This window comes from Scyliorhinus torazame, chromosome 12 (assembly GCF_047496885.1).
Source record: "Scyliorhinus torazame isolate Kashiwa2021f chromosome 12, sScyTor2.1, whole genome shotgun sequence".
Classification (NCBI taxonomy): Eukaryota; Metazoa; Chordata; class Chondrichthyes; order Carcharhiniformes; family Scyliorhinidae; genus Scyliorhinus; species Scyliorhinus torazame.
This window is the reverse complement of record NC_092718.1, coordinates 38,174,031-38,192,552: the sequence shown is the minus strand read 5'-3', so window position 1 is coordinate 38,192,552 and position 18,522 is coordinate 38,174,031. Positions and strand designations below refer to the sequence as shown.

Below are 18,522 nucleotides of genomic sequence, written 5' to 3'. Positions count from 1 at the left end.
AGCCCATGCCACCCAGCCAAACAAGCAGGTGGTTGGAGGAAATCATATCCTCCCTTCCACAAAAGCTCAACAATCACAATCCCACCAGCCTCGTCCTATAGTTCCGAGCATTTATTGTTATTTGGCAATCCCGAGGTACTTGGATTCTGGCAATTCTTGCCCACAAGGATTAGCATGACAATCGCAATCTTTCAAAGTTTCCGGCTTTCAGACACAGATGAACCTAATTACAGAGGAGTGATTAGAATTCACAGACTGCTGGGGCACCACACTCACAGCTCTGGTCCTCACCACTTTCACTTTTAATTTGACAACTCACATGTTGTTCGTTAAATGAATTATAGTTCCATGTGGATTTGGATTGAAGCCAGTTAAGAATTAAATGCAGTTGCATTAGATTGAAAATAGGGTGTGCCGGGAGATTTGAAATGGTGTGCAGTTCCACGGACAGTAATAGAAAGAACTTGCATTGATAACGTGCCTTTCAGAGGCGGCACACAGTGGCGCAATGGTTAGCACTGCTGCCTCACGGCGCCAAGGGCCTGGGTTCGATCCCGGCCCCGTGTCACTGTCCGGTGGGGTTTGCACATTCTCCCCGTGTATGTGTGGGCCTCACCCCCACAACGCAAAGATGTGCTGGGTAGGTGGATTGGCCACGCTAAATTGCCCCTTAATTGGAAAAAAAGAATTGGGTGCACTAAATTTGAAAAAAGTATATAGTGCCTTTCATGCACAGCTCATTCCGAACTGTTTTGAAGCCGATAAAGCGTCATTGAACTATAGCCACTGCTGAAATGTAGGAAAGATACCAGTACAAAGCAAGATCCCACAAAACAACCATGTGATCATGACTAGACAATCTGTCTTAGTGATGATGGTTGAATGATAAATATTGACCAGGGCACAGGCCAATTCCCTGGTGCTGTCCTTCTCTACTCCATTGGGTATATAAGCTTCTCTAGCGAGGGACTTGAACCTTCCACCACCGAGGACATTGAGTGCTACCACTGACACGCACAGTTGACTAGTAAATGCACTGATAAAATGCACGGTGACGACATTGATGCTCCGCACAACGGGAATCATTTATATAATCACCACCTGATCGGATTGCTTGCCTGTTGTAGAACTGGTTTTGTTGTCACCCTTTTAAAAACAATGGGATGTATCCTGGGTTAACAATCAGCTCTACCACACTGCCTACTTGGTGGGGGGTAGATTGGTGCTTCTGTTGTGCCACATCATGTGTGCCCAATGGTGACCATGCCAACACGAAAGGTGGATAATGGTTTCTTCCCTACAGTGAGGAGAACTTCCCCTCCAGCGACATGTAAAGAAACGCAAGAGTCACTGAAGGATTAAATTGATTAGTCCAAGGTATTGTTTGTCTTCTTGGAAGGGGGACCTTTGGGAAGCTTTAAGAAAGCAAACGTTCCATTGGGACTTGCTCACGCTCGTGGCACTATAGCTCTGAGCCAATGGATTCAAAAGAGACTGATGTAAACTGTAATCTAGAGGGACACAACCCCTGAGGAGATCATGGGGCACTCTATTCCCCACTGCCCAGACTGAAAGGTCAGTCATCAGTCCTTCCATCCAAAAACTAGCTGCCCCGCAGCCATTTTACGCTGGGAGCAGCGTTATTTGTTTCAGGTCGAGATCTCTGCCCTAACCTGGGGAGGAAGCCCCGCCTTACAGAGATACCAGCAAGCATTCCCTAATTCTGGCAGGTGGCTCTATAGTCCTAGCAGCACCAGGTTCAAGCAGAAGCCACTGCTGGGATTACAGGCAGACCTCCAAAGAAGAAGAGGTGGTGGGGCCCGGGCTGCCAGCTCAGTCCAAGGTATTGTGGGCCTGATATTGCCTCTAAGAGGCAGGGGGCACTACAACCCCCACCCCTAATAACTCTATTCCTTCTTGCCCGACCCCTGCCCATGTGGTGTTAGCTGCAGGCTACTCACTTGGCCTCAGCCTCCCCCATCATGGGTAAAATAACAGCGGAGGTGGAATGAGGTCTTTGCGACCATTATTGACCAAATAAGGTCCTCATTTGGCCCAAGGGTGGGTGGGTTGCCTGACGTCTTGCCCGTTGGCATAAAATAGGAGACAAGTTGGGGTGGGCAGGAAAGTGATGGGAAGACCACGCACTGTATTTTACAAGCTCCCCTCCCACCTTCAAATACACCGGTAACGGGGTGGGGGGGGGGGGGGGGGGGGGGGGGTGGAGCATCCAACCCCATATCCTAAAATTAACATTTACAGATCAATCAGAGGCATCACTTTTCTGGGAATCTGTCAGGAGCTCTGGGAATTCACGCCACTGGGAATTCAAATAGAAATCTTTCCCAAATGAATATTGGTCACAGACCGGTCACAGGATGGTTGCAGTCAACTGAAGGAGATCTGTTTTAAATTAAAGTGAAGTTGTTGGGTTTTGGCAGCTGTGGCAGTGCAGATGTTTCAGAACAGGATGCAGCCAGGCACTAAAATCCCAGGGTAAAAAGAAACTCTGTAATTAGGGAATGCTGCAAAATGATCCAGAAGGGAACAGAATACGGCTATGCGGAGAAAGAAGAGAAAACTGCGCACGAGAGAAGGAACAGGAAATCAAACACTTCCTGAGGAGAGAAAGAATGTTCAGTGCAGAAATCCGACAGTAGTCATCTGAACTTGTGCTTATTGGTTCAAGGGCTGTATTTATTTTTAGTACAGTACAGTGCAGTAAATCGAAGAGTGGAATGAAAGGCCAGCCTCTCCACATCTTCAAAGGAGACTCCAGTTTAATTCGATATGTTGGGGTAAATTTTAACCAAGTTGTAACCAAGAGGAGTCGATCACCTAACGTAGAACCCACCTGATTATCGTTCTATTGGGAGGACATTTTACCTCGCTGTTTGAACAATGGATACTAAACTTCAGCAGGGAGAATAGTTTCAAATCGCTGCCTGCATGGAGTACCGAAAAAATTCAGGAACAGAAAAGCCCAACTTAATCCCACCACCTGCGCCTTTTTTGATTGCGAAATTAATCGCTGATGTACAATTGAAGCCACAATCCTGTCTCTCCCTCCACTGGATCGACCGTGACATTGTGCGAGTGTAAAATGGGCGATAGCGAATCAGCAGCCGTTTCATCTCTCCTGGTTGTAGTGATATGCATTAGCAAGTGTATGCGTAAATATGTTTCGCCTCCGACCAATAGGTGTCAGGAAAGTAGTAGCACGTGTCACTGCAGCCTGGGGGGAGTCTTGAGGAGAAACCATTGCGGTCAGTCGGGTTTGTATTAATTCCAGTTTGATAGCATTAGTTTCCTACCACGGTTTTTTATACTATAATAAAATTAACTAGTCTTGAACTAGATGTTCTTTAGTACGCCAACTCAGTAATTGTCACTGTACCAGAACATAACGCTGGTGGGGACGAAAATGGAAATGAAAGATGTAAAGCAGGCAGATGATTCGCACTCCCCCATTTACACCATCACGCAAAATCTCCCTCAATATTTTGCACGTACATAAAAATAAGATTGCGGCGTTGCCAGGGTGTGGGGCCAAAGCCAAACTGAGCCGTGTGTCACAGGCGAGGGAGGTGAGTTCTAGAATCTGAACACCACAACAACGGAGAGTCAGAATGAACACTGCATGAGAAGTATGTATGACTGTTTCCAGGAATGCAGATGCAATGTGGTTAAATCTCAACGTCAATGACGATTTTGTTAACCAGAGAACATACCACACAGAAGTGGGCTGTTTGGCCCAAGCAGTCCCATGTTGGTAGTTATTGCCCCGCACAATCACATGTACCCAGGCTGTCCCATGGCCAGGAGTTTTTGGACAGCGGAGTTTCCCTTCCCGTCATCCGAGGATTTGGAAGAGAACACTTTGCCAGCAAATTGGCTCGTTGGGAGATATCCACTCCTTAGCTTGGGAGGAAGTCCCAACTCAGACAGCTGCAGTTTTCTAATCCCAGAAGCACCAGACGCTGGCAGGGACCAGACCTTCTTGGGGATGGTGGTGCCCGATGTTGATGGAGACCAAACCCTATTGAGCAGAGTCATATTTCTAGCTTCCTCCTTCCTCCTGACCTATTCCCGACAACCTAGATATTGAGGCTTGGAGGGGAACGGCCCTTAATTTGTCGTTAATTGGCCACTTAAAGGGCCTCCACTGGAGCAAGGGCAGGCAGGGCAGCCTAGGCCTGGCCTGTCCCACTGTAAAATTACAGAGAGGTCGGGCTGGGAGAAAGTCTGCCCCGTTTCCTTGAATAACCTGCAAAAACTATTCTTATATGTCATCATGTTTCTGGTTCAATTGCCAACTCGATGAGATATCTCTCAAAACCCATTGTATAGAAAACTTCCCCTCCTCTGCTCTCAATAAATGCCCCTTATTCCTGAATTACTCAATCACTGGTCACAGTCTGCTCTATCCACCTGGACCCATCCATTCTTGACCCATTTCAAATTCATTCTGTTGTCCAATATCCTTAGAATCTGACAGATCAGAGTCAACAATAACAATTTCATTCATTTTTATTACATCTACTATCGGAATATTACGAGGAGCTCCCATGTTCCACAAGACTGTTCATGGCTGTTGGAGACACATTGGTATCTCCGTTTTGAACAATTTTAAGAAGTTAGTATCAACTGCATGGGATCTAGCAAATTGTTGCAGCATTCGTTCTTTTCCCGATTTATCCCTAGTTCTTGTTTGTAAACAGGGACATCCTTTACCTTCACAGGCCAGTTACTCCAATGGCTTTCTCTGATAAATTTGTAGAAAACTTAAGCAATTTGTTATTTTAATGGAACTGCTTTCACTCTTCCTAAAGGATGGAGCCCAAAACTGCACATGGTCCTCCAGAGGTCTTGTAGAAATTTAACATTACATCTCGGACTCTGGTACGATTCAGAAACAAAGTACTTACATTCTTCACTTTCTACAGCAGCATAGTTGCCAGCCTCTTTAAAACTGAGGTTTCCCATGTGAAGCACGCCAGCCACAATTTGTAGAACCATAGCCTGCTCATCAGCAAAGATCCCAATCACATTCATAGCGTGCTGCAAGCAAATAATCATTTAAAATCATGTAACATTCATTTGTGCAAAACAGACAGATTGGCTCCTTATGTAGCCGGTGAAGCTGACAAAGTGAGTGATGTGGACAATCTTTGGGCTCACTGCTGGGTTATAATTTATGGTCTGTTAAGTATTTTCAGGAAAGCCCATGAGTGATAAGTGAAACCCCAAAGGTGTGCAGATTAGGTGGATTGGCCATGCTAAATTACCCCTTAGTATCCAGGGATGTGCGGGTTAGGTGGACTGGGCACGCTAAGTTGCCCCTTAGTGTCCAGGGATGTGTAGGTTAGGGTAAGGGGTTATTGGGCAGCACGGTGGCACATTTCTGCCTACGGCGCTGAGGACCCAGGTTCGAATCCCGGCCCTGGGTCACTGTCCGTGTGGAGTTTGCACGTTCTCCCCGTGTTTGCGTGGGTTTCACCCCCACAACCCTAAAGATGTGCAGGTTCGGTGGATTGGCCACGCTAAATTGCCCCTTAATTGGAAAAAATAATTGGGTACTCTAAATTTAAAGAAAAAGGTTAAGGGGTTATTGGGATGGGACAGGGAAGTGGGTTTGGTGGAGTGCACTTTCAGAGGGTCGGTGCAGACTCGATGGGGCGAATGGCCCACTTCTGCACTGTAGGGATTCCATGACTGAAGAACTCTAAATATTAATTCCTTTCAGAAAGTGACCGAAGAGTATAAACATCTCAGGAACTTGTGGAAGAATCAAAAGGGTCAGCAGTTGGTTTTGTGAAGCCTGGAAAGGCATCACAGGCTTTGTTTGATTGACACTTCAAATAAAAATAAAACAGAAGAAGGCTTTGCAAATAATGGGGGCCATATTATATAGAATCAACTCTGCTGGAACCTGACAAACACAAGTCGGCAGGGCACGGTCCACACCATGTGGTTCATTTACCCATAAAACCAATGGACAAGATCATAGAATCCTGACAGTGCAGAAGGAGGCCATTCGGCCCATCGAGTCTGCACTGACCCTCTGAAAGAGCACTCTATATAGGGTCAGGCCCCCACCCTATTCCTGTAACCCCACCTAACTTTATGGACACTAAGGTTCAATGTAATATGGCCAAATCACCTAACCTGCACCTCTTTGGACTGTGGGAGGAAACCGGAGCAAATTCACGCAGACGCGGGGGGAACGTACAAACTCGGCACAGACAGTGACCCAAGACTGCAAATGAACCCGGTCCCTGGCGCTGTGAGGCAGCAGTGCTAACCACTGTGCCACCGTGCCGCCCTTACCAGATCTAACCAGTGGGATGCTTTTAAGTCAATACAAAGTGAGATGGCTGATTAAGTGAAGTCAAAATAAAACCTCACCAAAGTTTCTTGAAAATCCTTCCGGTCATTAATGTCATCCACTTTGTAGGAACCGGATTGATTGAGGTAAAAATAATAGTCCAGGTTGGTAATACCCAGGTTGGATTTTTGGTCTGTGGACGCACCTTCAATAAGCTGGAAGAGAGACAGAAACCAAGCCAATGGAGCTGAATGGGTCTATTTGTAGTCAACTCCAGTTACATAATTACGTGATTAGGCTGCAATTGGAATACTAATGAAGCAAATTCCATTTAGAACAACGCAAACCAAACTGCTTAAATCGGATTTGAGGTACAAAGAAGGATTTTCCTTTTTAATGTCCAATCCCTTGTGTATAAATGAGTATGAACATAAAAATAGGTGCAGGGGTATGGGCCCTCGAGCCTGCTCCGCCACTCTGTGACCATTGCTGATATTCAACCTCAACTCCACTTACCCACTCACTCCCCATTCTGCTGATTCCCTGAAAGATCAAGAATCTGTCTATTTTAACCTTAAATATACTCAACTGAGATGAGGAGGAATTTCTTCACGCAAAGCGTTCTGAATCTTTGGAGTTCTCTACCCCAGAGGGTTTTAGAACGGTAGCATGGTAGCATTGTGGATAGCACAGCTGCTTCACAGCTCCAGGGTCCCAGGTTCGATTCCGGCTTGGGTCACTGTCTGTGCGGAGTGTGCACATCCTCCCCGTGTGTGCGTGGGTTTCCTCCGGGTGCTCCGGTTTCCTCTCACAGTCCAAAGATGTGCAGGTTAGGTGGATTGGCCATGATAAATTGCCCTTAGTCTCCAAAATTGCCCTTAGTGTTGGGTGGGGTTACCGGGTTGTGGGGATGGGGTGGAGGTGTTGACCTTGGGTGGGGTGCTCTTTCCAAGAGCCGGTGCAGACTCGATGGGCTGAATAGCCTCCTTCTGCACTGTAAATTCTATGAAATTCTATGAAATTCAGAACGCTTTGCATGAAGAAATTCCTCCTCATCTCAGTCCCGTTATCCTGAGCTTGTGAATCCCATCTTCCCGTCTTCCAGATTCCCCAGACAGGAGGAACCCAGCCAGGCTTTTACTTTCAATATTGAAATAAACTCTCACGCTTCTAAACTCCAGAGAATGCAAGCCTAAGTTACTCAACCTCTCATCATAAGAGAGCCCTCTCATCTCAGGGAACAATCTACTGAACTTTTGCTGTATAGCCTCCAATGCAAGTATATCCTTCCTTATATATGGAGAGCAAAACTGCACAGTGCTCCAGGTGAAGCCTCACAATTGCAGTAAGAACTCCTCATTCTTTACTCCAATGCCCTTGCAATAAGGGTCAGCGTGTCATTTGCATGGCTAACTGCTTTCTGCACTTCCATCAACATTTAGAAGTTTCACACCTTTTAAAAATATTCTGCTTTTCTGTTCTTACTCCTCCTCCAGCCACCATTCCCTAAAGGGGGCATTGGCGATGCCTTTGCAAATCTAGAATCTATCTAACTCTGCCTTACAAATATTCATTGACCCTGCCTCCACCGCCCTCTGGGGCCGAGAGAGCTCCAAAGATTCGCCACTCACAGGGAAAAACACTCTCCCCATCTCCATGTTAAATGGGAGATGCCCCCTATTTTCAAACCGTGTTTTTAGTTCTCCTCTCTCCCACAACGGGAAACATTGGCCGGGATTCTCCAATCCGAGTTCGCCCTCGCTGCGGCTGCCAGCGAGAACGGAGAACTTGGCGCTCCGCTAAAACGCCATTCACTGCAGCGGGACCGGAGAATCCCGTCGGAGCGAATGGACGGAAAACTCCAGCCATTATTTCAGCATTCGCCCTGTCGAGTCCACGCAGGATCTTGGCAAAGTACCGCGGTGGTTTGCCGTTGCCTTCGACAGTCTGGCTGACCAGGAAATTCTCCCGCTCTAACCGCCTGCCATCAGGCGTATTGGAAACATTCACGTGCTGTCACTCAACCGGTTTGGCCATCAAATCCCAAGTCCAGGGTTTTGGGCCCAGGAGGTAGGGAACACGACCCACTGCATCACAAGATCCCCTTCTAATTTTACTACGAAAGTGAATAACCTCACAATTCCTCACACTATATCTGAGGAACACCCAGCCTTTCCAGAATGCAGCAATAGTACATAATTAGCAACTAAAGTAGGTCAAATGTATCTATATATATTTTTTTAATGTTTAAGCTCATTTGTATGATATCCTTTACCTATGAGTGAGTTTAAAACACATCATTCACTAGTTCTGGCTTTTTAAAAAAAATGCAACGTCACTAAGACCCTTAAACATATCTTGAGAGTGGAGGACAGCTGGATATCTGGGCTTTCCACCATTAGCACTTCAGGAGAGGTCAGCTCCTTTCTCCCCAGAGATCACCCACAATTTCAGTCAAATGCTCTTGTTCTCAAGTGAACAAAGGCTTTGCTACTAACCTGGTAACCTGGGAAAGTGAACAAAGGCTTTGCTACTAACCTGGTAAAAAATGTGGAAGCTTCGTTCTCCAGGATTCCGTGTTACAACCCGGGATTTTTCCAGTAAGAAGTTGGAGATTTTTCCACCATCTGGTTCCCCACCTGGGCTAAACTGGATTTCAAAGTATTTCCCCTGCACAGATCAGTCATATTTTTAATAATAGAGAAAACCGCAGGCATTGGACAGGCAGCAGTCATGAACCACACAGTGAAGAATTTAATTAATGCATCAGAGCTGTGGAACTCCATGCAGCGATTTTATATCACTACATGGTTACACTGTTGGGTTTTACCATCAATCACCACATATATTTTTAACCTTTTATGGGACACGCGTTATTTAGAAAGTCAAACTAAAATCGCTCACTTCAAGTTCCCTCCTTAGCTGTAGGGTCTGGAATAATGTGTAAGTCTGAGGAGGGAGCAAATAAATGGACTTCACCAAACTCAATCAGCAGCAATTTTCCTGGATTGCCTCCCAACGTGTCTTTTTAAAAATTAGTGTTTATACCGGAACTAAAATTGGATCTGGAATTTAAATTTATAGTTTACACTGCAGTCACATGTTTCAGCGTTACAACGGGTTAACCATTTACATAGGAACAGAAAGGAGTTACAGACAGAGAAACATAGGAAATAGGAGGCCACTTGGCCCTTTGCGCCTCCCCCGCCATTCATTTTGAGCATGGTTGATCATCCAATTCAATAGCCTAATCCTGCTTTCCCCCCATATCCTTTGATCCCCTTCGCCTCAAGTGCCATATCTAACTGCTTCTTGAAAACGTACAGTGCGCGATCCAATAGCCACGCTACGCCCGAAAAGCAGCTTATCGCAATGTGTCGTGGTCGATAAAAGCCGGGAGACCCCACTCCCAGGATCTACTCACCTCGCAAGATCCACGGCGATCTAGCGAGATGCTGCAATGTAAATCCTGCCCATTATGGGCAGGGTAACGTTTCGGCAAATCTGCATATTAGAGAAACAGCTAGCCTCCCGCGGTGCCTGATGCTTTGGGATTCATCCCCGTCGCCTTGGAGACCTCGGACGAGCACCATTCAGCACAAACGGGGACCAGACGGGATGGCACTTGTGAGGATCTCCCAAGTCAGGTGGTCTCCAGCTGCATGTGCTTTGGGCAGGGTGGTACCCTGGCTCTGCCAGCCTGGCACTTTGGCAGTGCCACCTGGTTCCCCGCTAAGGTACCTTATTCAATGCGAGTCACGTTATAAAGCCATGTGTTTCTTGGCACTGCGAGTTCCGGGAAACACTTTGTTCCCATTTACTTGAATCAAACCCACAATGTTTTTGGCCTCAACTACTTTCTGTGGTAGTGAATTCCACAGGCCGACCACACTCTAGATGAAGAAATTTCTCCTCACCTCTGTCCTAAATGGTCTGTCCCGTATCCTCAGACCCTGGTTCTGGATAACCCCACAATCGGGAACATCCTTCCTGCATCCACCCTGTGTAGTCCTGTTAGAATTTAGAGTTAAGGGGTGATATAGATTTATTGTCCAAATTCCCCCCTCAGGCAATCACAGGGAAATCTCACTTTGGGAAATCTCGCAGTTCTTGCTTTTTTTCAATCTATTAATTTGAAAATATGGAAAATCAAGGTCTGCAGGTCAGTGATTCCTTCCCTGCGGCTCCCTTCGAGTGACGCTTCCTGCTGAGAAATCCTGATAGGGTAATCTGCCGATTGTGGGATCAACCCTTTAATTTACCGTCAAGGCTGCAAAACCAGCCATCTTCCTGGAATGCTTAATTTTCTAAAGGTTTGAGGTAAATCCAGCAACACTGAAAAGCACGAACATTGCAGCATTAAAGTTGCTCCAATGAGCTGTGCTGCTAACTCTATAAAACTAGAATAGTTCCTAAGTCTTTATTTTTATTAAAATGTGAACCTATCTGCTTGACCTCTCAGGTCTTTTCTGCACATTCACAGAATCACAGAATTGGTACGGCGCAGGAGACCATTCGGCCCATCGTTTCTGCACCGGCTCTCCAAATGAGCATCATTTTTTAAAAAATGTATTTTATTACAAACATGGATCAAAACAGGTTACAGCAAATAAACACCCTGGGAAACATACTTCCCAACAATCAACTATACAGTCTGTACAGATTTTTCTGCTTTTTCAGCCCTCCCCAGCCCCCTGCGACGAACCGCTCCTCAAACATGGTCACAAACATTCCCCACCTTTCCTCAAACCCCCCTGCAGAGCCCCTTAACTCATACTTTATCTTCTCTAACCGCAGGAAGTCGTATAGATCACCCAACCAATCCGCTTGCCCCGGTGGCGATGCCAACCGCCACTCCAGCAAAGTTCGCCGCCGTGCAATCAGAGAGGCAAAAGCCACGACATCGACCTTCCTCCTCTCCAGCAGCTCCGGCTTCTCTGAAACCCCAAATATCGCCTCCAAAGGTCCGGGTCCACTCCTCCTCCACTATCCTGGCTAAGACCACGAACACTCCCAATATTTTGCAAACCCAAAAATATGCGCGTGATTCGCTGGCCCCCGCCCACACCTCTCACACTCGTCTGCTACCCCCCAAACAAGCATAATGACTTAGTGCCATTGCCTTGCCTTTTCCACGGTACCTCTGAACATTATTTCTATTCAAGTAATCATCTAATGCCCCCATGAATGCCTCGATTGAACCTGCCTCCACCACACTTCCAGGCAGCTCTATCCAGACCCCAACCACTCACTGTGTGAAAACCATTTTTTTTTCCTTACGTCACACTGGCTTCTTTTGCAAAATCACTTCTTTCAAATTAATTTTCTGATTGATTTTAATCTTTTTAAACAAATTTTGTTTTTCATATGCTTGCCAGCCCCCACACCCCCAAAAGCTTTTTAACAATTTGCTTCCTACGTTTATTCCCCCTTTTGACATTGCAATGTTTGGGGTGGAAGGAACTCTGCGAAAGGCCAAAGGGTGGATTTTTAGTCAGTAAAATTCCAGAATATTAGATTAATTTGGTTATGTCACAAGTAAAAGTAAAAGTCAATCTACAAAGAACAAAGAAAAGTACAGCACAGGGTCAGGCCCTTCGGCCCTCCAAGCTCGTGTCGACCATGCTGCCCGACTAAACTACAATCTTCTACACTTCCTGGGTCCGTATCCCTCAACTATTTCAAATCAGGGAAGTGAGTCGCTCTAACACGTTTTCACTGGATTAGAGCTAAAGCATATATATATTTTTTAAAATGAATTTAGGATACCCACTTCCTTTTTTCCAATTAAGGGGCAATTTAACGAGGCCAATCCACCTACCTGAACATCTTTGGGTTGTGGGGGTGAGACCCACACAGACACGGGGAGAATGTGCAAACTCCACACGGGCAGTGACCGGGGCTGGGATCGAACCCGGGACCTCGGCGCCGTGAGGCATCACTGCGAACCACTGCGCCGCCCGGCCTTTCCACTTTTTGATATTCTAGTTAAAATTACAATTTTCACTGATCCACGGCAGACCTTGGGACAAGATGTAGCTCCATGGAAAAGCTGTCTATAGAATTCTGAGGGTGTGTAGTTGGTAAGGAACCAGCAGTTATTCCAAGAAGTATATGTATATCTGCAAATACAACCATTCACAGGGACTTGACAGACAGGCTTGTCTGTTGAATCCATTCATGGGTTGGTTCAAAGCTGTCACTTTTGACTAGCTTCAACAACTTATTGCTTCCTGCAATAAATGACAGTACGTGAATAAATCTGTTTAACACCTGGTCTGCTCGGGAAGTGTCTCCTATGTTGGATATTAATTGGCTTCTAAAATGGTCTGCTTAAGTGTTGGAAATCTGAAGTGTATTCCAGAGACAATGGGGCTGATTTTTCCTGCAGGGCGGGAATGTGGCGAAGCGTGTCTCCTGATCATTTGGCATGGGGATTAGTGAGGCTTGGCCAATTTTAACAACCTGGCCCGATTACAATGTCACTTCCCAACTTTCTCATCAAACGTGGCTGCCTCGCCGTTAGAGTTGTGCGGCTAGGAGGCTGTCTCCAAGGAATGACAGCTCCTGGCACGAGGTGATTGGTACGGAGGGCTCTGGTATAGGACGTTTCTGTTAGGCTGAGGGAAACGTGGGCATGGCCCATGGCTTCCTTGTGGGGCACCAGTTACGGCTGCCCTGCTCCAGGATCAGGGTCTGAATCGGGTCCCACTGAAGTAATTGAAATCTGACCTGTACAAAAGGGGGACTGGCTGCCCTGCAAGTCACATTTGCAGTTGGCCAACCAGAAGCAGAAAAGGGGAGTGAGCAGGCCCTCACTCCATTTACATTCCCAGTTCAAATTCACCCTCCTCCGTTAACCAAGGAACGCCACCCCGGATTACAGAGCTATGCAAAAAGTTTAGCTGGGCTAAAAAGCTGCCTGCTGTGTTGGACAAGAAGAAAAATATCTGGAAAAGTCTTTTCCTTCTACATTTGGAATGTCAATCTGCAGCAGATTTTGTACCATTTTAATTTTAACAATGCTTTCCTTTCCTTCCTGGCAATTTGCCCCAAGGCTGCTAATAAAAAGTTTCCCCTCAGCCACATTTGGTATGATTCCGCCTTTTCCAGGATCACCTCGTGGTCAAGCAGAAGTCCTGGACTGAGACTGGTCCACTCAGTTCCTGTCACCCACCTCCCAGTAAAAACAGGTGTAGTATGTAGAAGCATACTGAACCCTCTCAGCAGAGAAAAGATGATTAAGGGGAGGCAAGTTACTTATTTTTAGTACTGTGAAAAGGTGATTGAGGTAAACAGATCATTTATTTGGGACAGTGATCACAGGCACTGACAGCCTAACTCACTTGAGCTAGATTAGAGGCGAAAACATTTTTACTTTTTGTTTGGGCGTTGGATCAGATGTGAAACAGATCGCCAGAGAAATTAGAAAGTTGATTTCGTTGTTAGCTTTAGAAAGGGCCACCCTCGGCCTTTTGGCTAAGATCAAGTGTCAGACCAAGCCCACGATGAGGTGCAATGCCTTTTCTTGTCAGCCTGGTTCTTGTATGTCTCTCTTGTAGAGACCATGAATTTGCTTCAATTTGAATTAGTTTTTGGAGCAAGCACTGAGATGGGTTAACGGTTTGCCCTGTCCACTCTGCGTGTTGACTTGGTAACTTTAAGGATTGAATTTTTTAAATGTCAAAGCTTTAAAAAGGGCCAATTTCAAGAAAAGTCAGAGATGTACGGTGCTAGTAATAGATTCCGATAGGGATTGAACTTAGAAAGATCTCAGTGATGGGGAGGAGGGAGTTCATGATATAGTCATCAAGAATAAAGAATGGGCTCGATGGTCCAGTTCTGACCTGTAGTCCCACCAACTCTTCTGGTTGGACTCAAACTATCGTCGAGAAGGAAGTCACATCATTTTCTGTCCTATCAGGATCGGCCCAGACTATCAACACATTTCCTCCAACATCTGCACTAATACAGAGTTGAACTTGGCTGCTAGGGAAAGTGCAAAAGTATTCATCCCTTCCATCATCTAGAAAAACACCTGTTGTCCACTTGCCTTAGCCTCTCCTCACACCTGACTCATCAAGATCGTAAATATAGGGCGCGATTCTCCCAAAACATGATTAATAGCAGAATCCAATGGCCAAGTTGCGCCGGAAAAACAGCTCACCGCAGCGCGGCCGTTGAAAGCCGGGAGACGCCGCTCCAGATATCTACCTGGTTTGCACCGCCTCGCGAGATTCAACGCAATCACACGAGACGTTGCGATGTTAATCCCACCCACAATTTTGGCAAATCTGTATATTAGAGCGAGACAGTAAGCTTCACTTTAATGTGCAGATTCCCGAGGTACCTGAGGCTTTGGGATTCAACCACTTTGCCTCGGAGACCTTGGGCGAGCGCAATTTGGTACTGGTCATCACAAATGGCGACCGGATGGAACGGCACTCGTGGAGGTCTCCCAGGGGATTGAAGGCCCCCAGCTGCATGCCCTTTGGGGCTATAAGCGGCCGCGGCATCACTTACCCCATTCAGATAGTGTTGAATAGCCATGTGGCTAAATACTCTCGCTCGGGGACTTTGTATTACATGACTGTCATAAAAGGGGCTGGGGCTTTTCACAGTAACTTCATTGAAGCCTACTTGTGACAATAATTGATTATTATTATTATTATTATTAAAGCAAGAACGGCATCCTCAGGAACGTTTTGATAACACAAAGTTCAAAACGACTCAATTTGGTGGAATCTCAATATCAAGTAAAATAAATCCGATAAAAACAAAAGTATGAATTGCAAAAGATGCTTTATTGCAGCCAATACTTTTGCCAGCAGAATTAACTTTTACCTTTATCCTTTCTATAGAGAACCTATGGAGTTCCTTCTCGTTTAATTTCAGTGGTTGGCACTGTAGCTTCACAACGCCAGGGTCCCAGGTTCGATTCCATGCTTAGGTTACTGTCTGTGCGGAATCTGCAAGTTCTCCCCATGTCTGCGTGGGTTTCCTCCGGGCCCTCCGGTTTCCTCCCACAAGTCCCGAAAGATGTGCTGTTAGGTAAATTGGACATTCTGAATTCTCCCTCAGTGTACCCGAACAGGTGCTGGAGTGTGGCGAACTAGGGGCACTTCACAGTAACTTCATTCCAGCGTTAACGTAAGACTACTTGTGACACTAATAAAGATTATTACTATTATTATTATTAGCTGGCTACTTTTCTGTTTCATTTTGCTAGCTCTCCAATTATTCGCACAAATTCGCTGACCTTTAAAAAAAAATTTAGAGTACCCAATTATTATTTTTTTTCCAATTAAGGGGCAATTTAGTGTGGCCAATCGACCTAACCTGCACACCTTTTGGGTTGTGGGGGTGAAACCCACGCAGACACGGGGAGAATGTGCAAACTCTACATGGACAGTGGCCCAGGGCCGGGTTTCGAACCCAGGTCCTCAGCGCCGTAGTCCCAGTGCTAACCACTGCACCACCGTGCTGCCCCCTTGCTGCCCTTTTTAACCAGACTTGCTACTTCTTTTAAAGCCGTTTTATTCCTCTTTTTTCACTCCTCTTCCTTTCTTGTGTATTTGGCTGCTGCACTTCTTCCTTTTGCTCAGGCTTCCAATAATTGAAGGCTTAGCACCATACAATAATATTATAAAATTCCTAGCAGGGGAATCATCAGCAGTCTCCCACATGCCGAAACGTACCATTTCTCAGTCTCTAACCTCAGTTTTTGATCTTTGGAAAGCTGGGCGAGGTCTCCAATGCTGCCTGCCAACCAGCCAGACCTGCCATTTCCCAATTCCTTGTGTAGGTGGTGGAGTTACACAAGATGTGCTCAGCACATGCTCAATCTTTCACTGCATGAATGCAGAGAGCAACAGAATGCACAGAGAAACCCTCACTTGCATGTATTTCCTTCTTTGAAATATACTGTGGCTTCTGTAGTTCCCGTATCCACTGCACAACAAACACTTTTATTCCACCGTAATATCGGAGGGCCAGCTGAAACCAGCATGTTTAAAAAAAACACGCAGGTTGTCACATGGAGGCCATTGAATGCGAGAGGCCCTCTGGTCCACCGCACCTTCTCGTTTAATTCCTGGCACAGCCTCTCACCCTTGTGGTTGAGACACAATTGCTAAGCCTACAGATTTCACTGTGCTTGCCCGTCCTGTTTCTTTTGTGTAATTTTCATTTGTTCTCGACGGTGTGGGCGACACAGGTGAGGGAATGTCGATAACCCATTCCCTGTCACCCGAGGGCACTGAAGGGTCAACCACAAAGCATGGAACCGAAGTCTCGTTACACGTTCTGGGATGTTAATCCAGCTTCGCAACCACCTCGGCGAGTTGTGAAACCTGGATTCAATCAGCTCAGCAATTTGTGGGGCCGGGTAGCACAAAAGCGGTAATGATGCTGCCGATTGGTTGTGAAAACTCAGCGGGTTCCCTCGTATTCTTCAAGGAGGCCCCAAACGCCCTGACCTCAGACTGCCCTTCACGGAAATCAGCGCGCGGTGAAAAAAAAAGAGAATGATGTTATAGTTGCCTCTTTCTTTCAAAAGCCCAGTGAGAGCCACTTCAGGAAAAGAATGCAACTGAGGACGTTCCTAAACAGAAAAAACATTTATACTGTAGCGCCAGGAAAGGAGTGAGGGTTCAAGAGGTGATGTTGAAAGAGGCAATTGTATTTGTTCCCTCAACAACAAAATAATAAGAGGAGAGAAACAAAACTGGAGTGTAATAGGAGGGAGTGTTCGTCTCAATTCCTCAGGTTACCTCATATTAAGTGGATATTAAGTGGTCTGTTGTACAGACATGAAAGGTCTCAGGTTCAACTTCAGTTGATCTGCGCTCTTTGTCAATATTCGCCGATGCAACAGTTGGGGTGGTTTCGTACGTACACCTGGGCTGGGGAAGAGAAGGGGGTTGCAGGGAGGGGTTGCCGAGCGCAATCCAGGTGACTGTCCCCACATGTTTGCATCATCTGCCGCCACTTATAAGCCTTCAGCACGGGAGTGGAGAATATATATATTTATTCAAAGTCTCCCAGCCATCAGAAGATCTGCTCAGGTGACACAGTGTTTGGCTAACAGCTGCGTGGCCTTTCATCTGAGTTAAGGCTCAGCATTAACGTTGGACCGAGATAATTATTTGGTACTGAAATACAAACAAAGCTAAGTACACCCCCTGACGGTTGGAAAAGTATTATTTCCATTTTACTTTACCTACATCAAGGTTGCTTTGCTTTACGTTGTTCACGTGTGGATTAATCCCCTAAATATAATGGCAAAATCTGCAAGAAACTTTGAGGGCCGATCGTCCCAAAAGGGAACAGAGTCCCCGAGCGATCGCGTTTAGCTGCGTGTCTCCCAGCACTCGTAGTGCTGAGAACACGTGGCTATTCAAGCGCCTCGCTTTGAATAAGGGGCCTAAACAGGGAATGGGCGCCCAAGGCCGGTCATAGCCCAGTTTTTTACAATGGGGAGCTCTATTCACCGAAACTCACCATTGTAGTGAGATTTTGGGATGCCATTTTTAAATGGTTCCCGATCTCCCAGGCCCACAAAAAAATCCCCAACCTCCCCCCCCAGCCCAAATGCAACATGGGAAGGTCCCCCGGCACCTCCATTCCCGCACCTCCGAATACCCACACCAGGCAACACCTCCCGTGCACGGAGAAAATGCCACCATGGCACCCTGGCAGTGCACATGCCAGCTGGAAGTGTCCTGGGCACCTTGGCAGTGCTAGGCTGGTACCCAAGTGGCACTGCCAGGGCACCACCCTTCCCAAACGGCATGCAGCTGGGGACCTCCAATCCTCTTGGAAACCCCCCACGAGACCCGTTCCATCTGGTCCCCATTTGTGTGGACCAGTACCAAAGGCACTTGCCTGAAGTCCCAAGGCAAAGGGATTGAATCCCAAAGACTCAGGTACCTCGGGAATCTGCACATTAGAGTGAGGCTTACTGCCTCATTTTAACATGCAGATTTGCCAAAAACTGATCCTGCTCATTGTGGGTGGGATTCCCCTTGCAATGTCTCACGAGATTGCGTTGAATCTCGTGAAGCATTGCGAGCCGGGTAGATCCTGGGAGCGGGTAGATCCTGGGAGCGCTGGAAAAGCAGCTCGCCGCGCGGCGTTGCGTGGCCGGAATATCACGCCCTTTATAAATTGTGCAAGCAGATACAAACATAACT

General features: G+C 46.5%; 1 protein-coding gene across 3 annotated transcripts in view; it reads right to left on the bottom strand.

The window, feature by feature from the left end:
* Positions 1 to 18,522, bottom strand: part of myo1ea (myosin IEa) — a 207,996-nt gene that overhangs the window by 106,018 nt on the left and 83,456 nt on the right. For all 3 annotated transcript variants that reach the window (XM_072470699.1, XM_072470700.1, XM_072470702.1), the window contains 3 exons: positions 8,867 to 8,998; positions 6,409 to 6,543; positions 4,929 to 5,061 (listed from right to left, as the gene is read on the bottom strand). In XM_072470699.1, the coding sequence (XP_072326800.1) occupies positions 4,929 to 5,061; positions 6,409 to 6,543; positions 8,867 to 8,998 (400 nt within the window). The remainder of the gene's footprint in view (positions 1 to 4,928; positions 5,062 to 6,408; positions 6,544 to 8,866; positions 8,999 to 18,522) is intronic.